Source organism: Microcaecilia unicolor, chromosome 5 (genome assembly GCF_901765095.1).
Source record: "Microcaecilia unicolor chromosome 5, aMicUni1.1, whole genome shotgun sequence".
Classification (NCBI taxonomy): domain Eukaryota; kingdom Metazoa; phylum Chordata; class Amphibia; order Gymnophiona; family Siphonopidae; genus Microcaecilia; species Microcaecilia unicolor.
In genome coordinates, this window is record NC_044035.1 from 131,283,404 (window position 1) to 131,308,195 (window position 24,792).

At 42.5% G+C, this 24,792-nt stretch overlaps 1 protein-coding gene across 3 annotated transcripts in view; it reads left to right on the forward strand.

The window, feature by feature from the left end:
* Positions 1–24,333, forward strand: part of GHITM (growth hormone inducible transmembrane protein) — a 59,559-nt gene extending 35,226 nt beyond the window's left edge. For all 3 annotated transcript variants that reach the window (XM_030203284.1, XM_030203283.1, XM_030203285.1), the window contains 5 exons: positions 210–351; positions 12,246–12,354; positions 14,757–14,945; positions 18,197–18,368; positions 23,951–24,333. In XM_030203284.1, the coding sequence (XP_030059144.1) occupies positions 210–351; positions 12,246–12,354; positions 14,757–14,945; positions 18,197–18,368; positions 23,951–24,038 (700 nt within the window). In that variant the 3' untranslated portion in view covers positions 24,039–24,333. The remainder of the gene's footprint in view (positions 1–209; positions 352–12,245; positions 12,355–14,756; positions 14,946–18,196; positions 18,369–23,950) is intronic.
* The last annotated feature ends 459 nt before the right edge of the window (positions 24,334–24,792 follow it).

Here is a 24,792-nt window from a genome sequence, read left to right on the forward strand (position 1 = left end):
CATGCATCTGGCAACAAATGTTCTAATTTTGTCTTTTTTTTCTGTAGAGATGCTTTTGGTTAAGTTTTCTTTTTGAAACCTTTTTATAAATCATCTTTTCAAGTGATAAGGAGCATTGTAAATAGTACCAAAAACTCAAATGTAACTTTTTAAGTTACTTTTCTGAAAGATTATATAAATATTATGTTTGTATTTCATTGTCATTACAGCATTTGGCCTCAATACGTGAAAGATCGAATCCATTCAACTTATATGTACTTTGCAGGCAGCATTGGTCTTACAGCAGCATCTGCTCTGGCAGTCAGCAGGTCTCCTGTAATCATGAATCTTATGACGAGGGGCTCTTGGTTGGTAAGTTCACTTCAGCATAAGTACATAAGTATTGCCATACTGGGAAAGACCAAAGGTCCATCAAGCCCAGCATCATGTTTCCAACAGTGGCCAATCCAGGTCACACATACCTGGTAAGATCCCAAAAAAGTACAAAACATTCTATACTGCTTATCCCAGAAATAGTGGCTTTTCCCAAAGTTCATTTAATAATGGTCTATGGACTTTCCTTTAGGAAGCCGTACAAACCTTTTTAAATCTCCGCTAAGCTAACCGCCTTTACCACATTCTCTGGCAACAAATTCCAGAGTTTACACGTTGAGTGAAGAAACATTTTCTCCGATTCGTTTCAAATTTACTACATTGTAGCTTCATTTCTTGCACTCTAGTCCTAGTATTTTTGGAAAGCGTAAACAGATGCTTCACATCTACCCGTTCAACTCCACTGATTATTTTATAGACCTCTATCATATCTCCCCTCAGCCGCCTTTTCTCCAAGCTGAAGAGCCCTAGCCGCTTTAGCCTTTCCTCATAGGGAAGTCGTCCCATCCCCTTTATCGTTTTCGTCTCCCTTCTTTGCACCTTTTCTAATTCCACTATATCTTTTTTGAGATACGGCGACCAGAATTGAGCACAATATTTGAGGTGTGGTCACACCATGGAGCGATACAAAGGTGTTATAACAGCCTCATTTTTGTTTTCCATTCCATTCCTAATACCTAACATTCTATTTGCTTTCTTAGCTGCAGCAGCACACTGAGCAGAGGGTTTCAATGTATCATCAACGACGACACCTAGATCCCTTTCTTGGTCTGTGACTCCTAACATGGAACCTTGCATGACGTAGCTATAATTTGGGTTCTTCTTTCCCCTAGGGAACCCCACTAACTACCCTTCTCCATTGAGAATACTGACCATTTAACCCTACTCTCTGTTTTCTATCTTTTAACCAGTTTTTTTTTTTTTATTATTATATTTATTAGTATTTAAACATATATAACAAGAATTCCTTGTCTTAGTAATACAGCAATAAAATTTTTAACATAAGAAATACTTATTTTTCATCAATCATAAGGAAAGAAAAATATACTAAACAAAAAACATTTCTGTTAAGTGTCCCGAAAAATAAATCTTCAAAATATAAATTTATAGCTTCCTTAGACCCCAAATATTGGAGGGGGGGGGCGTTCTAAATTGAGAAGATTATTACAAGAACAGCATTACTATACAAATACGGCGTTTCCTCAAATATTTCTATTGTTGTTAACTCGTAGTTGCTTCGAGTCCAGGAAAACATTTAGCTGTTCTGGTGAATAAAATATATATTTCGTTTCACCCAATCTTATTACACATTTACACGGATAAGCTAAGAGAAAAGAACCCCCCACCTCCACAGTTCTCTTCCTCATAGCAAGAAATGCTTTTCTGTTTTGTTGGGTCTGCTTCGTTACATCAGGATAAATCCAAACTTTCTCACCTCCAAAGAGGGTTTTTTAACCAGTTTTTTAAGTCACAATAGAACACTTTCTCCTATCCCATGACACTCCAATTTCCTCTGGAGTCTTTCATGAGGTACTTTATCAAATGCCTTCTGAAAATCCAGATACACAATATCAACCGGCTCACCTTTATCCACATGTTTGTTCACCCCTTCAAAGAAATGTAGTAGATTGGTGAGGCAAGATTTCCCTTCACTAAATCCATGTTGACTTTGTCTCATTAATCCATGCTTTTGAATATGCTCTGTAATTTTGTTCTTAATAATAGTCTCTACCATTTTGCCTGGCACAGACGTCACTCACCGGTCTATAATTTCCCGGATCTCCTCTGGAACCTTTTTTAAAAATCGGCGACATTGGCCACCCTCCAATCTTCCGGTACCACGCTCGATTTTAAGGATAAATTACATATTACTAGCAATAGCAACGCAAGCTCATTTTTCAGTTCTATCAGTACTCTGGGATGAATACCATCCGGTCCAGGAGATTTGCTACTCTTCAGTTTGTAGAACTGCCACAATACATCCTCCAGGTTTACAGAGAATTCAAATTTTTACTATATGTTTTTGCCTCCAACGCAATCTTTAGCCTTCCTTATCAGTGCTTTGCATTTGACTTGACATTCCTTATGCTGTTTCTTATTTTCAGTCTGTTCCTTCTTCCATTTTCTGAAGGATTTTCTTTTAGCTCTAATAGCTTCCTTTACCTCACTTTTTAACCACGCCGGCTGTTGTTTGGTCTTCCGTCCTCCTTTTTTAATATGCGGAATATATTTGGGCTGGGCTTCCAGGATGGTGTTTTTGAACAGCATCCACGCCTGATGTAAATTTTTGACCCTCGCAGTCCCCCCCCCCCCCCCCCCCCCACCGTTCTTCTTATTTTATTATAGTCTCCTTTTTTTAAAGTTAAACGTTAAAGTATTTGATTTCCTATGTATACTTCAAAGCTTACATCAAATCCGATCATATTATGATCACTGTTATCAAGCGGCCACAGCACCATTACCTCCTGCACCAGATCATGCGCTCCATTTAAGGACTAGGTCTAGAATGTTTCCTTCTCTCTTCGGCTCCTGTACCAGCTGCTCCATAAAGCTGTCCTTGATTTCATAAAGGAATTTTACCTCCCTAGCGTGCCCCGATGTTACATTTACCCAGTCAATATCGGGGTAATTGAAATCGCCCATTATTATTGTGTTGCCTAGTTTGTTTGCGTCCTTAATTTCCTTTAACATTTCTGCATCCCTCTGTTCATCCTGGCCAGGCGGACAGTAGTACACTCCTATCACTATCCTTTTCCCCTTTGGTGCTTGTTTCACTGTGAGTATAACATAACTACGTAGCTGAAAAGAAAAACAAAAAAGGCAACCGTCTACTTGCTACATAAAAGTCTGTTATAAAAAGTAGACCGATACACATATATAAAAACAAAGAAATAATTTATTCAAACCAAGATAAAAGCAGTACCCAACGTGGGCATGTTTCGCCCTCAGGCTGTGTCAGGGGTAAAACTACAAATAAAAACATAAAAATAGTGATAACATCATCTCAAGTTATGTATATGTATATATATGTCATAACAGGAAATGATAAAATACAATAAATGCATTACACATTCAAAAGTAAAATGGAGGAGGAGATAAGACAAGCCACTTTCCAAACATATAAAAGTATATAAAACGTTGGATGGATTTAATCAAATCCAATAATGTATCAATACATACCTAAAAATCAGGGGTGATCAACATACCCCTTCAAAAAAAGCCTAAAACAAAATTAAAAAGATATACATTAATTCTATCTTGATCAGCCCATGTATCACAAACTCTACATCTCACCAGTCAGCTCAATTAAAATTTACATCATATCAACAATTGACTATATTTCATGGTGTAAAGCATTCAATTACTCACTGTTATAAATCTTCTACAAATAGACCACCTTGAATCCTAAAACTTTATCAGCCTTTACTATAATATGATCAAAAGACATGGCTGCATAAATGAAACTAACTTTCAAAAGACCATAACTCATTCTATAGTAAATATACTTATACATCTTGTGCTCGTGTTGGAGAATGTATGTATAGCTATGTTGGGTTGGTTTTTAAATTTTCTGTATACTTTTTATGATAAAAGTAAAATGTATATTACATTTATATGTTCTATGGCCCTGTTTACAAAGGCACGCTAGCATTTTTAGCGCGTGCTGAAAATTAGTACACGCTGTGTAGACGCCCATAGGAATATTATGGGAATCTACAGGTTAGCGCATGCTAATTTATAGCACACGCTAAAAATGCACGCCTTCAGCATGCCTTCGTAAACATGCCCTTAATTTTTTTCATTTGTTTTCCTAAAATGCTTATTAATCAGATATTCCATATTATATTTGCATATTAAAAAGAATCATGAGAAGAGCAAAGGTAGTGGTAGGAGTAGACAATTCTATTTTATCTCTGTTTGGCAGCAGCATCAGTAATGGGTCTGGACAGTAGGCATATACATGGAGAAAATTGTGTTTGAATCACTTTAACACATTTTGGGTGCTTTTCCAGTTCATTTAGAAATGTATGTAGAATGTGATTAAATCAACTTTACATGCATTAATTTAGAGGCTTTATGTACATCAGATTTTCCAAACCAAAACCACAAACTAAATGTGTATCCCGAAGGGAGATTTGTTTTTAAGGTAGTTAGTGAACTGCATATTGAGTGCAAAATAGGCAGCAACAGTCTGGCTATGTGGTTTCTGCTGTAGCCACAGAATTGTAGAAATCTGGGACACTGGTTATAAATGCCTAAAAATTAACTAGAGGAGTGTGGTAGCCGTGTTAGTCCACTCTTAAGATTATCAATAGAAATCAAACAAAATAAAACATGGAAAAGAAAATAAGATGATACCTTTTTTATTGGACTGTCATAGAAATGCTTGAATGTTTTGCACTTATATACACTGTCAGCTAGCACATTTGCTTATTTCCGATCTGACGAAGGGCAACCTTCGAAAGCTAATCAAGAAATGTATTAAGTTATGTCCAATAAAAAAGGTATCATCTTATTTTCTTTTCCATGTTTTATTTTGTTTGATTTCTATTGATAACGTAAAAATTAACCAGATCAGTATTGATTAGAAAACTTGGGGAGGCTTATGCCCAAACATAATTGCCTGGGTTTCCTTGTCCATGCTTACCTGTTTCTGTATGGCAGAGGGCTAGATTTACTGAGATGTTTTACTGCATTAGTGCATGTTAAAAGTATTGCTAATGACACTAACATTCTCCGAGGACAAGCAGGCTGCTTGTTCTCACTGATGGGTGACGTCCACGGCAGCCCCTCCAATCGGAAACTTCACTAGCAAAGTCCTTTGCTAGTCTTCGCGCACGCATGCGCGGCCGTCTTCCCGCCCGAACCGGCTCGTGTTCGTCAGTCTTCTTTTGTCCGCCCCTTAAGTTGACCCTCGCGCGTCTTTTTGACTTTTCGCTAAGAAAAAAAAAAAAGGGATTCCGGAGAAGAGCCTTTTGGTCTTTTTCCTTTTCCCTTACTTCTAGTTTTTTGGCCCCGTTAAGTTTTCTTTCGTTTTCGGGGTAGGCCCCTTTGAGGCCTCGGGTCGAGTTTTTTTTCTCCCCATCTTTTTGGTGCCTTACCGCAATTACGAGTTTTGATTTCGCCGGCGTGATTTTTCCGCCCATGTCATCGAAGTCTCCCAGCGGCTTCAAGAAGTGCACCCAGTGCGCCCGGGTAATCTCGCTCACTGATAGGCATGCGTCGTGTCTGGGGGCTGGGCACCGCCCACAGGCCTGCAGTCTTTGCGCCCTTTTACAGAAAAGGACTCAGGTAGCGAGATTGGCCCAGTGGAACGTTTTGTTCTCGGGCTCTTCGTCGGCACCGGGAGTATCGAGTGCGTCGACGTCAACAGCGTCAACACCTCCGCCCTCGGCCGCGACGGTATCGATTGCATCGAGGCATCGAACCTCTGCATCGTCGGGGCCGAGGCATCGGAAGGCTGCGTCGGTGGTACCGGGACCTCCGCTTCTGCTGATGTCGTCGGACGGTGGTGCTTCGTCTGGAGTGCAGGTGTGAGGGCTGTCCATTCCCCTGCTGGTGGCGGTGAGCCTTCAGGTGGGTCTCCCCCTACCCTGAGGGCTCCTGCGGTACAGCCCCCCCGAGACCGACCTTCTTCGGCCTCGGCCCAGAGGAAGCGACGGTTGGATTCTACGTCCTCCTCGTCGGTACCGGGAAGCTCCGGTGACATGCTTCGTTTGAAAAAGTCAAAGAAACATCGACACCGGTCTCCTTCCCGCATCGGTACCGAGAGCTCTGGGTCGCCGAGGGAGTCGGCACCGGGAGGACCGCTCACCCTCTGTTCAGGAGGTGTCGATGCGCTCCACCTTGGACAGCCCGGAACATCCTCCACGCCCAGAACAGACTCTGACATCGACTCCTGCATCGGCTTCCATGTCTTTCTCCACAGCAGCCCTGCACGAGAGTCTCCGGGCCGTTCTCCCAGAGATCCTGGGAGAGCTGTTGCGCCCTTCCCCTCCTCGGCGGAGGGAGCTTCGCCGGTGCGGGCGAGGGAGTCTACCTCTCGACGCTCCCACCGTGGCCTTGGTTCCACGGAGTCGAGTCGGGCACGGCTTCAGACACAGGTTCGTGAACGTGTGTCTGATACCGATGGTGAGGCCTCGTGGGAGGAGGAGGAGGAGGACATCAGATATTTCTCTGACGAGGAGTCTGATGGCCTTCCTTTGGATCCCACTCCCTCCCCTGAAAGTCAGCTTTCTCCTCCCGAGAGTCTGCCTTTTGCGGCCTTTGTCCGGGAGATGTCTACGGCCATCCCCTTCCCGGTGGTTGTGGAGGACGAGCCCAGGGCTGAAATGTTTGAACTCCTGGACTATCCTTCTCCACCTAAGGAAGCGTCCACAGTACCCATGCATCATGTCCTAAAAAAGACATTGCTGGCGAACTGGACCAAGCCTTTAACTAATCCCCACATTCCCAAGAAGATCGAGTCCCAGTACCGGATCCATGGGGACCCAGAGCTGATGCGCACTCAGTTGCCTCACGACTCTGGAGTTGTGGATTTGGCCCTAAAGAAGGCTAAGAGTTCTAGGGAGCATGCTTCGGCGCCCCCGGGCAAAGACTCTAGAACCTTAGACTCCTTTGGGAGGAAGGCCTACCATTCCTCTATGCTCGTGACCAAAATTCAGTCTTACCAGCTCTACACGAGCATACACATGCGGAACAATGTGCGGCAGTTGGCGGGCTTGGTGGACAAGCTCCCTCCTGAGCAAGCCAAGCCATTTCAGGAGGTGGTCAGGCAGCTGAAGGCGTGCAGAAAATTCCTGGCCAGAGGGGTGTATGACACCTTTGATGTTGCGTCCAGGGCTGCTGCTCAAGGTGTGGTGATGCGCAGACTCTCATGGCTGCGTGCCTCCGATCTGGAGAATAGGATCCAGCAGCGGATTGCGGACTCACCTTGCCGTGCGGATAATATTTTTGGAGAGAAGGTCGAACAGGTGGTAGAGCAGCTCCACCAGCGGGATACCGATTTCGACAAGTTCTCCTGCCGGCAGCCTTCAGCTTCTACCTCCACAGGTAGATGTTTTTATGGAGGAAGGAAGACTGTTCCCTACTCTTCTGGCAAGCGTAGATACAATCCTCCTTCTCAACAGCCTGCGGCCCAGGCTAAGCCCCCGCGCGCTCGCTCTCGTCAGCAGCGTGCGCCTCAGCAAGGCCCCTCGGCTCCCCAGCAAAAGCAAGGGACGAGCTTTTGACTGGCTCCAGCAGAGCATAGCCGCCATCCAAGTGTCAGTGCCGGGCGATCTACCGGTCGGAGGGAGGTTGAAAGTTCTTCACCAAAGGTGGCCTCTCATAACCTCCGATCAGTGGGTTCTTCAAATAGTCCGGCAAGGATACACCCTCAATTTGGCCTCAAAACCTCCAAATTGCCCACCGGGAGCTCAGTCTTACAGCTTCCAGCACAAGCAGGTACTTGCAGAGGAACTCTCCGCCCTTCTCAGCGCCAATGCGGTCGAGCCCGTGGCATCCGGGCAAGAAGGGCTGGGATTCTATTTCAGGTACTTCCTTGTGGAAAAGAAAACAGGGGGGATGCATCCCATCCTAGACCTAAGGGCCCTGAACAAATATCTGGTCAAGGAAAAGTTCAGGATGCTTTCCCTAGGCACCCTTCTCCCCATGATTCAGGAAAACGATTGGCTATGCTCTGTGGACTTGAAGGACGCCTACACACACATCCCAATACTGCCAGCTCACAGACAGTATCTGCGATTTCAGCTGGGCACACGTCACTTCCAGTACTGTGTGCTACCCTTTGGGCTCGCCTCTGCGCCCAGAGTGTTCACGAAGTGCTTGGCTGTAGTAGCAGTGGCACTTCGCAGGCTGGGAGTACACGTGTTCCCATATCTCGACGATTGGCTGGTGAAGAACACATCCGAGGCAGGAGCTCTACAGTCCATGCAGATGACTATTCGCCTCCTGGAACTACTGGGGTTTGTGATAAATTATCCAAAGTCCCATCTTCTCCCAGTACAGAGACTCGAATTCATAGGAGCTCTGCTGGATTCTCGGACGGCTCGTGTCTATCTCCCAGAGGCGAGAGCCAACAACTTGTTGTCCCTCGTCTCGCGGGTGCGAGCGTCCCAGCAGATCACAGCTCGGCAGATGTTGAGATTGCTGGGCCACATGGCCTCCACAGTTCATGTGACTCCCATGGCCCGCCTTCACATGAGATCTGCTCAATGGACCCTAGCTGCCCAGCTAGGTGGGGAAGACTTTGTTGAAACTCAAGCAAGACCGAGGCACCATGATTCTGATTGCTCCTTTTTGGCCGCGTCAGATCTGGTTCCCTCTTCTTCTGGAGTTGTCCTCCGAAGAACCATGGAGATTGGAGTGTTTTCCGACCCTCATCACACAGGACGAAGGGGCGCTTCTGCATCCCAGCCTCCAGTCTCTGGCTCTCACGGCCTGGATGTTGAGAGCGTAGACTTTGCCTCTTTGGGTCTGTCAGAGGGTGTCTCCCGCATCTTGCTTGCTTCCAGGAAAGACTCCACTAAGAGGAGTTACTTCTTTCTATGGAGGAGGTTTGCCGTCTGGTGTGACAGCAAGGCCCTAGATCCTCGCTCTTGTCCTACACAGACCCTGCTTGAGTACCTTCTGCACTTGTCTGAGTCTGGTCTCAAGACCAACTCTGTAAGGGTTCACCTTAGTGCAATCAGTGCATACCATTACCGTGTGGAAGGTAAGCCGATCTCAGGACAGCCTTTAGTTGTTCGCTTCATGAGAGGTTTGCTTTTGTCAAAGCCCCCTGTCAAACCTCCTACAGTGTCATGGGATCTCAATGTCGTTCTCACCCAGCTGATGAAACCTTCTTTTGAGCCACTGAACTCCTGCCATCTGAAGTACTTGACCTGGAAGGTCATTTTCTTGGTGGCAGTTACTTCAGCTCGTAGAGTCAGTGAGCTTCAGGCCCTGGTAGCCCAGGCCCCTTACACCAAATTTCATCATAACAGAGTAGTCCTCCGCACTCACCCTAAGTTCTTGCCAAAGGTTGTGTTGGAGTTCCATCTGAACCAGTCAATTGTCTTGCCAACATTCTTTCCCCGTCCTCATTCCTGCCCTGCTGAACGTCAGCTGCACACATTGGACTGCAAGAGAGCATTGGCCTTCTATCTGGAGCGGACACAGCCCAACAGACAGTCCGCCCAATTGTTTGTTTCTTTTGATCCCAACAGGAGGGGAGTGGCTGTGGGGAAACGCACCATATCCAATTGGCTAGCAGATTGCATTTCCTTCACTTACGCCCAGGCTGGGCTGGCTCTTGAGGGTCATGCCACTATTGAAGAGATTTGCAAAGCTGCGACGTGGTCATCTGTCCACACATTCACATCTCATTACTGCCTGCAGCAGGATACCCGACGCGACAGTCGGTTCGGGCAGTCAGTGCTTCAGAATCTGTTTGGGGTTTAGGATCCAACTCCACCCCCCTAGGCCCATGTTTTATTGTGTTCCAGGCTACACTCTCAGTTAGTTGGAAAAATTGTTAGGTCAATCTCAGTTATGTCCTCGCCGTTGCGAGGCCCAATTGACCATGTTTGTTGTTTTGAGTGAGCCTGGGGGCTAGGGATACCCCATCGGTGAGAACAAGCCGCCTGCTTGTCCTCGGAGAAAGCGAATGCTACATACCTGTAGAAGGTATTCTCCGAGGACAGCAGGCTGATTGTTCTCACAAACCCGCCCGCCTCCCCTTTTGGAGTTGTGTCTTCCCTTGTTTTGTCTTGCTACATACGGGACTGACGAACACTAGCCGGTTCGGGCGGGAAGACGGCCGCGCATGCGCGGTGTGCATGGGCGCGCGAGGACTAGCAAAGGACTTTGCTAGTGAAGTTTCCGATTGGAGGGGCTGCCGTGGACGTCACCCATCAGTGAGAACAATCAGCCTGCTGTCCTCGGAGAATACCTTCTACAGGTATGTAGCATTCGCTTTCTAGTCATTGGTGCCCAAACCTGGTCCTGGAGGCACCCCAGCTAATCAGATTTTCAGGATATCCACAATGTATATTCACGAAAGAGATCGCATGCAAGTCTGTCTCATGAATATTCATTGTGGATATCCTGAAAACCTGACTGGCTGGGGTGCCTTCAGGACCAGGTTTTGGAACCACTGTGTTAGTAAATAGGTTCCCTTGCATTAAATGGAACCTGCAGTAAATAATGTACATTAATGCATACGGTAACACAGTAGCACTTCATAGTAAATTTAGTCCAGTGTCAAAAGCCGAACTGATGTTTAGATATGCTGTTTAACATACTTCTCGATTCACCTTTATTGCTACCTTTTAATAAACGGCTCAGCCCTACAAGTGGTCAATGTTTCATATTTATAACCTTTGTAGCTGGAAACAGATCCTTGGTGTGGGATGGAAGAAGTGAGTAAACTGGATGAGCCTGTCAAATCTTCATGTCCAATTTCCTACTGTATTACATATGTATAATATTTGTACAGATTTGTAGTTAAAGAATTTGTGTGCTTCCTGTGTCTTAGTATTGATGGCATTTTTCCTATAGTATTGGCATCCCGTAATTCTGTAGTGTGTATCCATCATGCAACAGTTTAAACAAAAGACTATAAAAGGTGAAGGATTGTAGATAGGTACTCTGGTTTATGCTTTGCCTTACTCTTCAAATACATAGGGAGTCCTTGTACTTAAAGAGGTCTTAACTTTTTTTTTTTTAATTGAAAGCCAGTAATTGTCCATATTAAAATATTGAACTTTAGTTGTAGATATAGGGGTCTTTTACTAAAGATTAGCTTGAGGTATCTGCAGCAGGGCCCATTTTATATAACTTGAGCTAACCCCATAGTGCTTATAGAAAGTCTACACCCCTTTGAAATTTTTTGCACATTTTATCAAGTTGATATATTTAACTTGCACACATTTTAAATGTTTTTCTTACACTTACCCACACCTTTCTGGGGACAAAGCAATCTCCCTCAAATAGAAAACTGAAGTGTAACTGTTTAGATAAGGTGTCTTCCATAGCCTTATTCTCCCACACATTCTCCTCCTCCTCTTCACCCCGCATCACAAGTCAACACTTTGTGAATGCATCTTTACTGCCGTTTACTGCTGTGAAACTTGAGTGTACAGCAGATGCTGACATCAGAGTGGTTCACTAAAACTGCCATTGACTGAGGTGCACTGGAGGGAGTTCAGGGTACCTTCAGACATCTTCAGTTGGCAGGACTTGGGGGGGCCCTGCTAAGTCAGAGTGGGGGAACAGAGTAGGCAGGGTGGAGGGTGGGCTGCAGTGAGGAAGTTGTGTCCATCGATTTTGGTGATAGGCCCATCCAGAACTTGGGGTCTGGCTGCCCATCACCTGATATGTGGCTTTTCCCAATATCCTGCAGTTTGCCATCTTCTTTATACTCATGGTTGGGTCTTTTGATTTGAAACACCCTACCCAGCACTATGAAGCCAATAGGGCTGGATGAATGTGCCCTGTCATGTGAATCAATACAGTTTTGACACAGGTTGTATTAATTACTTAATGTAACTATTCTTCAAAAGCACACAACAGAGCTTAAGGTATTTAATAGTACTATAGAAGTACAAGGGGAGTAGTACTTATCAAGTGAATTAAGTAGGGGGGGGGGGGGTCTGCTTAATTTTCCAAGAAATTGTATGGAATATTTTTCACTTGGCTGTTGTGAGGTGGGATGTGTGGATAGAAGTTACAAATTGTTGTAATGTATCCTACTTCACTGTTATAAAGCAAAAAAAAGATTAACTTTTTGGAAGAAGGTGTAGACCTGTAACCACTGTAGCTTGTGCTACATTACTTTCCTATCATTCAATTTCTTTGATTCCTGTATCATCTTGTGTTTTGTCTTGTAGGCCATAGGTGCGACTTTTGCAGCAATGATTGGAGCTGGAATGTTGGTTAGGTCAATATCATATGATCACAGTCCTGTTCCTAAACACCTTGCTTGGATATTACACGCAGGTAAGTCAAGGATATGTTTAAATATTTATTTATTCATGACATTTATATCCCAGCAACCTCAGTTCAATGTGGCTAACAGTACAATACAGTGAAATCACATCATACAGAACACAAAAGGGTCCTTTTACTAAGGTGCGCTGAAAAAATGGCCTGCAGTAGTGTAGGTGTGTGTTTTGGGCACACGCAGATCCATTTTTCAGTGCACCTGCACAAAAATGCCTTGTCAAAAAACTTTTTGCCTAAAATGGACATAAAATTGGCTCACGTTCATTTTGGGTCTGAAACCTTACCGCTAGCTATTGACCTAGCGGTAAAGTCTCGCGCAGTAAGCAGGCGGTAATGACTATGCGTGTCAAATGCCACTTTGCTTGCGTCCAAAAATAAAAATTATTTTTCGGACATGCGTATCGGATGCTCACCAAAAATGAAATTACCGCAAGAGCCACGTGTTAGCCGGGCGGTAACTCCATTTTGGCGTGCGTAGACACTTATGCGCCTTAGTGAAAGGGCCCCAAAGTGAACATACTACTAGACTATAATACGTAGTATATTGCAATAGAAAGAGAGAGTAAAAAAAAAAAAAAAACCAATACAGAACAATGAAAACAAGATTCAGTAGCCAAACATTGACCAGGCAGGGAGATCAGTATCCACACCTAAATATTTTCCAAAGAGGAAAGTTTTTTTTTTTACATTTTACAGAATATGTAATTACATTGACCCCTAATTTCCTTCAGCATGGAATTCCAACATGTCAAGCCCTGATAAGCAAATCGTGCTGCAAGAACTGTATTTGTAAACCGTTTTCTTACAGCTTTTAGTAATGAAGCACTAGATAATCTCTAGACCCAAGAATAGCATTACATGGTGGAAGATCAACAACAGATAACATATAGCCAGGGGCCATACCATACAGAATTTGGTAGGTCAGTGCACATATGTTAAATGTGACCCTTGCTGTTATTGGTAGTCAGCGCAGCCTAGAAACAGCGGAGATGCCCTCGCAAAATGCGAAACTTTACAGAAAATCTGAGCTGTGGTGTTTGGGCAGTTTGGAATAAGGGGCAGTGCATTTGATCATGCTGTCCTATCCAACCTCTCACTTCAAGGAACTCTCATTCTTATCTATAATGGTCAAATTTACCTATAATATTGAACAACCTTGAACTTGGGAGTTGCCCACTCATGCACTTTCTTTCTTCATCGAAAAGCAGGATTGAATCATTGTTCTTCAGTTGTTGCTATAGACAGCAGGACTGATAGGCACACAGTCACTGTGACCTCCCCAAAAGTTGCAATTTTCTAACTAAGAGCCTATGGAGAACTTCCAACTTAGTTCTAAGCTGTTGAAGCCCTGGTTGTCCTTCATTCACATGCTTGTGCCTTGATAAATCCTTCTGGCTATCAAACTTAGGTTAATCACTGGCTAATAAGGTAGACATTCCCCCAGATTCTATATAGTGCGACTTGAGTTTCGCATTCAAATTAGGTCATATTCAGATTAGTGTGTGCAACTTATCTTAGGCCAATCAGTGCCAATAATTGCCACTTGACAAGTAGTTATTGGCATTAATTAAAATTTACGCAAATACCTTTCTAAGCATATTCTGTAAAGTGATGCACACATAAAGTCAAAGATGCAGATTTGAAAAGGGCGTGGTTATGGTTGTGGAATGAGCGGGTTCTGGGTGTTTCTGAAAATTATATGCATGGTTACAGAATTTACCCGCTCTGCACCTACCTTAAGTGTAGACATTTACACCAGGTTCTACTTGGCGTAAATGCAGGCAACTAACAGGCAACTAAATTTAGTCACTCGGACAGGCGCTAGTCGTACTCTATAAACCGTTCCTAAATTTTAGTGTAGTTTTATTGAACATGCTTAGACATAACTTTTTTTTTTTTTTTAGCTGATTTTTAAGGTGCATTATATTCTAACCCCATGCTCTTTATATATACAGTGCAAATAGAAATATAGAAACATGATGGCAAATAAGAGCCAAATGGCCCTTCCACAGCAACCACTATCTCCTCCTTTCCCTAAGAGATACCACGTGCCTGTCCCACACTTTCATAAATTCAGACAGTCCTCATCACCTCCACCAGGAGGTGATTCCACGTGTTCACCACCCTTTGAAAAAGTGTTTCCTTAAATTACTCTTGAACCTATAAGCTCTTTATCCTATGCCCTCTCATTCCAGTTTTCCTTCATTTGAAAGAGGCTCACCTCCTGTACACTAATGCCACAGACGTATTTAAATGTCTCTATCATATCCCCTCTCACCTGCCTTTTCTTTCAACATATACATATATTCCACAGACTACCGTTTAGGTCTTATGGGGATCGCAAAAGTTTAAACAAGGCATTCATAAAATATACAGATCTCTATTTTTTTCTCCAGGTGTCCTGGGTGCAGTTGTTGCTCCATTGACTTTGTTGGGTGGCCCATTGCTTGTTCGAGCTGCATGGTATACAACTGGAATTGTAGGTGGCCTCTCCACCGTGGCCATGTGTGCACCAAGTGAAAAATTTCTCAATATGGGAGCGCCTCTGGGAGTAGGATTGGGTCTTGTTTTGGCCTCTTCTGTTGGTAAGTGTTGTCTTTAAAAGAAAAAAAAAAAAAATATATATATATATATATATATATAATTACACACACACGCATATATATAGTTAACGTGATTAACGCATTAAATGTTTAATGTTCATTCCTTAGCGTCCCTCCAGACCGGACCAGGATTGGACTGTTGGGTTGTGCCCGCCTACCAGCAGGTGGAGACTGAGTAATGCATTAAATGTTTAATGTTCATTAATGTTAACGCATATTGTGTCTTGCTCCCTCATTGCTCCCTTTGTGGGCTTACCTGGGCTGCAAAGACCGGCTGCTGGGTCCCAGTCCAGGTCAGCCCTGCTGCTGTGCTCCTGAGGCTGCCAAGGAAGGTGGAGCCACGCACCCGTGACATGGGAAGTAAGCACAGAGGTATGAGTCCAGGGCAAGGCTGGAGAGACTGTAGGCAGCAGCACTGTTTTTTTTTTCTCTTTCTCTCTCTCCCTCCCTCATACCTACTCCTCTTGGCCCTCCAACTTTGCCTTCGGTATTACAACGCTGAAGGCATGCTGCTTCTTTCAGCTGCACGAAGCCTCTGTAGCATCCTGCCTCCTCTGACAGAACTTCGTTTTCTGGGCAGGATGCTTCAGATAGAGGCTTTGGGTGGCTGAAAGGAGCAGTATGCCTTTTGCACTGCAGCAATAAAGGTAAATTCAGAGTGCTGAGAGGAGCAGGTATAAGGAGAGAGAAAACGTGGCCTGGGGTGGGGGAGGCAGAGGTCAGGAGTGCAGAAAGATTTGGGGAAGAGAGAAGTACTACTACTACTATTTATCATTTCTATAGCGCTACAAGGCGTATGCAGCGCTGCACAAACATAGAAGAAAGACAGTCCCTGCTCAAAGAGCTTACAATCGAAAAGGAAAGAGAATGGGGACCGCAGCGGGAGAGGGGTTCAAGAGCACAGGAAGAGGGAGACAGAGGGCAGCAGGCGAGAGATCTGTTTGAGAGGGACAGATGCTGGAAATAGGGGAAAGAAAACAAGGGATATTATGGAGGGGAGGGGAAGGGGATAGAAGAGACAGGAAACAGTACCCATGAAGGGAAGGGGAGAGAAGAGTCAGGAGGAGATGGTGCCCAGGGGAAGAAAAAAAGAATGGAGGAGTTGTTACCCATGAAGGGGAAGGGAAGAGATGGAAACTAGACAGATATGAAAAGGAGGGGGGAAAAAATGAAAGTTGAATGTGAAAGATGGATATAGGACAAAAAGAGAGAGTAAGGAAAAAAGAAATAGTGAATAGACAAGGCCCTGGAAGAAGAGCACAGAGAAAGCAGTACCAGAGATGGGGAATGAGATGATTTGGAAAGATAAAATTACTAGACAACAAGGGCAAGATAAATGATTTTAGTTTAGTAATTGAAATATGTCAGTTTTGAGAATTTACATCTTCTATAAATATATTGCATTGTACATGAGGAAATGTGTGAGGACGCTTTATTCAATCGTGCGATTAAAGGTTTTAAAAGATGTGTTCCTAATATTTATTTATTTGTCACATTTGTACCACGCATTTTTCTGCATGTTTTAGTTATGTTGAAATTGACTAAAAGGGGTATGATTTCTTGTCTCATAGAACTATGTTCATAATGAAACAGAGAAACCGCACCTCATGAAGGTTACAGCCATTAGACAGTGTCTTAAGACCATATAATCTGTGAACTAATTCCTGAATCACTGTGATATTTTTATTTCAAAAACCAATGGAAATGTGAAAATACTAAGAAGGTTGAGAATGTCTGTCTGGAGGGGAGCAAAATAACTTGTTAAGTTTAATGGATTGGGATCAGATTTGGAATGGTGAGGATCTTTGAAAAGACATATCAAGTTTGAACATCCAAGCAAAACATTCTGAGCACTTAAAGATAAGTGCTCACTATGTTTTTGAAGCATCATTTTGTCATTTATTTTGTTCAAGTTTGAATTTTCATATGTTTATAGTGGAGGTTTTTTAGACCGATAATTGATTTAGTGCCCAAATTGGTTGGAACACGTTGGTCCTGAGAAGTGATTGGGATGTTAAGATTGTTCAACCAACAGTTACTGAGATCTTTTTCTCCACTATTTTGTATCCAGCATTGGGTTATTTTATTTCGTGAGTTAGCCTATTGATTGTGTTGGTTTGTTCTCCCCCCCCCCCCCCCCCCCCCCACCACACACACACGCACCTTTTTCTTTGGGGGGGGGGGGGAGGTAAGTGACATAGCCATTAATAAACGTTTGAGACTCAATTGTATGTTTAGCGTGTTAAACATTAAAAACCAAATTTCTTTGTATCTAGCTTACACTTTTGTTCATTAGTAGCTCAAGATGAGAGATTCAGGGAGGGAGGGAGGGATTTTTTTTTTGTTGTGCACAGCTTCGCCTCCTCTGCTGCTACTGGGGAGCTAATGGCACATGGGGCCCTGCCCTGAAGCTTAGGTACAGAATCCCTGCAACCTTCTGTCCTAAGCCCAGGATGATTTCCATTCCCATTCAGAGCTGACTGCAGAGAAGAAATGGAGGTGGTTCACAGTTGGCTGAGAACAAGCTTGTTCTCTCCTTCCTCTGCAGTACCTTTCTAGCAAGGGGAGCTGGTGAACAACACTCATTGCATGCTGCTAGTGGCACTTCTAGCTTCTTTCTCAAATGGAGCAGAGCAGGACCAGAAGATCTCATGAGACTAGATGTCCCATGCAGTTCTGATGTAAGGAGAAAGCCTGTAGAGAAATGGAGCACAATAGGTGAGGGGCACTGTTCAATCAATCCCTCCTGTGAGAACATGGAATTTAGTGGCGCCAGAGGTGTAGGGGGAGACACAGTGCTGATGTCAGCAGGAATAATGAGGCCTAACATTTGGTCTTGGCTTGTGACTCTGCATTTTCCACAGGCTACCCCTGCATTCAGGTACAATAGATTTCTTTGTCCCTGGAGAGCTTGCAATCTAAGTTTGTACCTGAGGCAACATAGGATGTAATGGTTTTCCTAAGGTCACAAACAATGTAGCCAGGATTTGAGCCCTGGCTTCCCTAGATCTCAGCTTGATATTCTATCCATTATATAGGTTGGGTGAAGATTAATCTTTTTTTTTGGTAAATCCTTGGTGGGTTTTTATGTATACAGTAGTTGGAAAGTTGTAGGTTTTTAATATTTTGATTCAGATGCAACAAACATATATGCATTTTAAGATGCATGTGAAATTTCAAATTTACATTAGCAAGCTTCATACCAATTAGTTTCTTATGTATTTTAATTTTAGGAAGCATGTTCCTGCCTCCTACATCAGCATTTGGTGCTGGCCTATATTCCGTAGCAATCTATGGTGGCTTGGTACTGTTTGGTATGCTTCTGCTATATGATACTCAGGCAGTCATCAAACGTGCAGAGACCTATCCCAAGTATGGAGTGGCAAAATATGACCCCATAAATGCGTAAGTATTCTGTTTCTTCCCTCTTCTCTCTACTCACACCAGCTGCCATACTATGTTCTTTAATCACAGTACATTTTGGTTTTATTGCCAGCTATTGAAAGATAAATAGAAAAATGGAATGATTTTATTTGGTTTTTCCTTCCAACAGACTGGCAACACTCTCTCCATTAGATGAGATTTGCACCAAACATGCACTTAAGAACATAGTGCCATGCTGAATCAGACCAGTGCTTCAATGAGCCTAGTACCATATCTCCCAGCAGTGGGCAGCATAGATCACTTGGTCCTAATGGAGAAACTCATTCTATGTAGCTGAGCCCAGGAAATAAGGGGTGGGATCAAGTCTAAGAGGTTAATAATTAATATATTACTCTAGAAACTTGTCCAAATCTCTGTTTAAACTTGGCTATATTATTTTGACCATATGCTCCAACAACAAGGTCCACAGCTTAATTTTGTGTTGTCTATTAAAAAAAAAAAAACAGCTTTCTTTTAAATGTGTGGAGTTTTCTGGCAACTTCATGAAATGTACCTTAGTACTATTTAAAAGGTGTAGCTGTCACAGTTGGTGTTCAAGAAAGGGGCTTATAAAAAACATTAATTCCTCAGCTAGCTCTATTCCATGCAGAACAGGTGTTAAGATTATCTTCTTAAGAAAGTTGTCCTATTCCTTATATCCTTTCCCTTTCTCTGTACCATTTCTAGTTTGTTGCTTTTTAGGTAAGGTGACCAAAAATGCGCATATTACTTGGGATGTACAGAAAGAAATGCCTTCCTCCGGTCCTTAAAGAAAGATATTGTGATTTTGAGGAAAAACAAAGGTCACGAATAAAATGCATTTAAAGTCCAAAGTATCCACAGTTTGATCTGTCGTAGACCTTCCTCCTGTGTTCTGATTTCTTGATGGTTTAAAATAAATCTTACCAAACCGATCATTCCCAGGTATTTTAAAAATAGCTCGTATATCTGGAGAATAGCAATAGATGAAAAATGTATACAGTGAAACACTGCTGTTGTGCAGGTCCAGATTATGCACAATTGCAACTTGCCCCCCGAAGATGCTGAGTTTGTGCGCGGTACTCATTTGTATGTGGTACAACAGGGTACTGTAGTCCTGGATGCCTTTGACTTTTGTAAGACTGCTCCGGAGGCAGGCAGGAGGTCACTGTTTTAAACAAACAAAAAAAAAAGCATGCAGACTACTCCAGAGGCAGGCGAGAGGCCATCGAAAAACCTCTGTGTGTGTGTGTGGTTTTTCGGGCGAATTTTGTAAGACTGCTCCGGAGGCAGCTTCGCTTATTCGCACACAGATAGTACACGGTTCCGAGGTCTTTGCCTCCCATCTACTGCATACTGTTGGTGTACCACTGTACTGGAAAGTTTAACAGAGGTATTGAAAGCTCTGGTATAATTCTCCAGATTCTCAGTCTTCCTTGCAGTGACCCCTTTTTCCTGCACTAGTAAGGCTTTTATGAAAGTTTGTCTTCCAGTATCCGCCTTCCACTAGAGAGATCAAATTAGATAAGCACAGCTCGTTGGCCCTAACCATCAGTTTTGCAGTTGCAACCAAAGAGCATACTGTTTTCAGTACTATACTTTTTTCTGAACTCGGACTGCATGGAATGTAAAATATCAAATTTTTCCAGTGATGTCACCCAGCCTTTATTTCTGTTTATCAACAAAGGGTGGAGGCTACTGGACGATAATTAGTTGCATCTTGAAGGCTGATTCTTTTTCTTTTCTTTTTATGGGTGTTAATACAATATCACCTCCTGACAATGAAAAATTACCTGACTTGTAAGATAGAAATAAACCAACTAGTTAGTATTTCTTCCAAAAAAGTTGGAGATCTTTTCAGTAGGTAAACTGGGCAACTATCTGGGCGACGAAAATGATAGTGGGGATGGGACGACTTTCCTACGAAGAGAGGCTGAGAAGGCTAGGGCTTTTCAGCTTGGAGAAGAGACGGCTGAGGGGAGATATGATAGAAGTGTATAAAATAATGAGTGGAATGGATCGGGTGGATGTGAAGCGACTGTTCACGCTATCCAAAAATACTAGGACTAGAGGGCATGAGTTGAAGCTACAGTGTGGTAAATTTAAAACGAATCGGAGAAAATTTTTCTTCACCCAACGTGTAATTAGACTCTGGAATTCGTTGCCGGAGAACGTGGTACGGGCGGTTAGCTTGACGGAGTTTAAAAAGGGGTTAGATAGATTCCTAAAGGACAAGTCCATAGACCGCTATTAAATGGACTTGGAAAAATTCCGCATTTTTAGGTATAACTTGTCTGGAATGTTTTTACGTTTGGGGAGTGTGCCAGGTGCCCTTGACCTGGATTGGCCACTGTCGGTGACAGGATGCTGGGCTAGATGGACCTTTGGTCTTTCCCAGTATGGCACTACTTATGTACTTATGTAACTATCCAAAAAACACTGAATTGGCATACCTCCTTAGTATTTTGTCTACAGGTATAGATTCAAATCATTGAATGTAGAAAAGGGAGTTGAAGAATTGATAACTTCACTTTTTAGTCTCAATTTTGGTTCTGTGATAAGTAGTAGTAGTAAAATAAGCTAATTCTTCAACATCAGGGGAGGTTAGTTCATTCTCCAGAACTTAAATCATCAACATTGGTTAGCTAGTTTACCAAAGAATTTTTTTACTATCAAGAGGTAGTGCCAATCAGTGAAGCAGGGTGTTTTTTTCCTGCTGTGGACATCTCCAATCCTGTTTGGGTTTTCTGTTTCCATAATCTCTCTAACGTTCTGCAAGTCCATTATTGTTGAAACAAATCAGAGTTAAATCACTTGATAGAATCTCTCAATTTTAGTTCTCTTGGTTAAAGGGGTAGTAAATAGGATGATGTCCCTGGGTTGTGAAGTCTCCTGTTAACTCATTTACTTTATTCTAAAACTGCTTGGGATCAGTTTTACCTCTAGTATAAAATACCTGTTCAGAGCTTTTTCTACTAAAATTATTATCCTGCCATTGAATTTTAAAATCCAACATAAGATGGTCAGACCAAGGTAAATTGAACGATAATTTGCTCAGATGCTAATTGTATTTAATTGGTGCCCTTTTTCTCCCAGAACTAATATATGGTTGAAATATAATACATTAGCTACAAAATCATAAGAGAGCTTTGCCTCTTTTCATTTGCCTGGCGGGCAATAGAATAAAAATACAGCAAAATGAACCTGGGAAAAAAATTATCCTTTTAATCTCACCGGTTAATATTTTAAGAGAAGGACTTCTATGAGAGTCTAATGGCCTTAATCTGATGAAATCCCTAAACAATATTAACACTGCCCCTCTATAATAATCTAGGTAAATGTAGACATTTGTACCCAACTGGGCAAACTTCTTAGTCTAGAACCTTCACTATCTTATGGCCATGTTTTGGTTATGAACATAATCTTCCAGAAATTCTTGAATAATGGAATAATTACTGATCTACAATTGATAATTGCATGGTATAGGAATATATGATAAAAGGACCAAATAAATATCTCTTTATGCTAATCAATTTATTATGCTGAGAGTTTAGTTTCCTTTGACCAGTTATCTTAGGGATTAGGGATTTGTGAAAGGGATAAACAGTCAATGTAGGTTTTGTGTATTTGAATTTGTTTTGTCTTAACCAGTAACTATTAGAGACAAGAACTGATATATAGAAAATACACATTTTGTGGGACTTTAAAATTCAAGCAAACATGGGGGCCCTTTTACCAAAGCTTAGCGTATGCTTACAGAATTAACTGGCTAAGAAGCCCATAGATATAAAATGGGCTTTTTAGCATTTACTCATCCTAAGCTTAGTAAAAGGGCCCCATAATTTGGAATGTAATTTAGCAGATATAATAGACAAGTTTTGTATGGTTCATAGGAGTTGTCTGCACCAGAAGCCAATAATGTGCAAGAGAAAACTTGAAGTCACAGAATACAAGAAATCTATAAATTAAAGACTATGGAACTAAAAATCAGTAGTAGTACCAGTTATAATAGGGGCCTTAGAAACCATACCAATTGCATTGAGGGGCTAGCACCCTGTCAGTTGCAAAAGGCAGCTTTATTTGGAATCACATTCATACTTAAACATATAAAGGATAATTCTGTAAGTGGGCACCTGCAGTTATGTGCACCCTGTGCATGTAAAAGCAGTGTAAATGCTATAGCAAGGAACTGAAGGGGACATATCTGGGTGGAGCATGGGAGGAGCAAGAAGGTGTTTCTGAATTAAGCGTAAAACTTTTATAGAACACTGTGTTGCATGGTGCATTTAGCGCATACCATTGCATGTTTAAACTAGTATTCTATAACGATTGGTGCATCCAGGTGCTGTTATTGAATAGGTGCTCCCTGTGCTGCATTAGGGTGCCTAAAATGGGGTGTTCTGTTGTGCACTCCGGAAGGACAGAATGTGGTCCTTAAAGTTCCCGCTTGTGTGTGTATTCAACTTGCTGATCAACAGAGAAAATTAAGTTGCTTACCTGTGGCAGAGGTTCTTCATAGATTGGGGCTTTGTATGTAATTTACTATCCCAACATCACTAAGAGTTGGCTTCAAGCTACAAACCGACTGAGATGCCAGTGGAGGAACTTCCATATATACACACTTTCAGCTATTCTTTCTCTGCACATTCAATGATATCCCTTGTGTCTAATTAGTCATAGAAATTCATAAAAGCAGTGATAGTTCCTACAACCTATCCAGTCTGCCCATCCACACCAAGTACTCCCCTGAAGAACTGCTTAATAGATAGTTTAAACAAACATGACTTCCTTTGTTAAAACCAGGCTAGCTGCTCTTTTAATCATTATCTGAATTTTTTTTTCTACTAGTCATAAACATTAAAGGGTTATTTTACTAAGGTGCGCTGAAAAATGACTTGCGGGTTTTGGGCGCATGCCAATCCCTTTTTATCACGCCTGTAAAAAGGCTTTTTTTCGGAAAATGGACGTGCGGCAAAATGAAAATTGCCGTGCCTCCATTTTGGGTTTGAGACCTTACCGCCAGCCATTGACTTGGCGGTAAAGACTCGAGCGGTAACCGGGCAGTACTGACCTAGGCATGCCAAATTCCACTTGGTGTGTGTCCTTTACACGCGCCCGAAAATAAAAAATATTTTTAGACATGCGTATCACAGGAGTAATCTGGTGGTAACTTCATTTTGGCACGCGTTGGGCACGCATAGACGCTTACGCGGCTTAGTAAAAGGGCCCCTTAGAGACTTTGTATTTTTTTTTGTTTTTTTTTAATATAACACAGAAGAGCAAAGCAGAGTTCTAGGGTAAGGTTGAAGGAGACAGCTGGTCAAGCATGAACAAATTACGAATTTCTCCTTGTGGACAAAGGCAGATACAGAAGGCTGAAAGTGCTACTAAATTTATTGACGATAGGCTTGTAGCTTTCACCCTTTGAAGTGTGTTTACCCATAGATGGGTATGAAAAAGGACACACATCTTGCATCTAAACATATAGTTATTTTATTTTTAAACTGTGTATACTTTTTGCTATTGAATTTAGAATTGTTAACCATTTTATTGCTGTTTTATGTTTATTTTTCCTTCTCTTTCAGATGTTTGGGAATCTACACAGATACACTGAACATTTTTATGCGGGTGGCTATCATGCTGTCAGGTAGTGGCGGCGTTAGGAGGAAATAGCAGAACACAACCTCTCACTGGCCTGTGGAAACACTTTGACTTGTCAGTTGCATCTGTCAGTCTGAAGTACAAGCACCTCTTTAGCAAGAGCAGGCTCTGATGGTATAATTAATCAATTTCAATATAAAGAGATGGTTTACTTTTTACCACCTGAGAAATAAACCTTTAAATTCTTGCAACTTTTGTCAGCAGTAATCATGGCTATATTAAACAAGGGGGTTCAAAATGTATTTTGCTAGAGTTATATTGCAAAGATGTATTGGCATAACTACATAATAAAAGATTTACCTTTTAAGTTCCGTAACTACAAATGCATGTTACACTGACATTAGCTATAAGCTAGAACAAGAATGTTTGTTTGTATAAGCAGTAAATGTGTCCTGGAACAAAAAGGAAAGTTAGGGTTTTTTTTTTAATTTGTTTTCTGAACTAGAACAGTGTTACCTTTTTTGAGGTCTACAAAAAGGTAAACAGAGACCTGAATAGTTTCTACCTTAAGAATTTTCAGAAAGCAGTGTTGGGAAGCATAAGGTACTTTTTAAGGGCCCCTTTTACCAAGCTGTAGCAAAAGGGGGCCTGCACTGGCGTCAGCATGTGTGTTTGATGTGTGAAACACTTGCTGTGCAGCCACTTTGGGGAGGTGGGGGGGGGAGAGCCCTTACCACAACCACCCTTTGAGGTGGCGGTAAGGGCTCTTGCGGTAACCAGGCAGCCCACAGCACTGCCCGAATACCGCCAGGTACACATCGGCAGT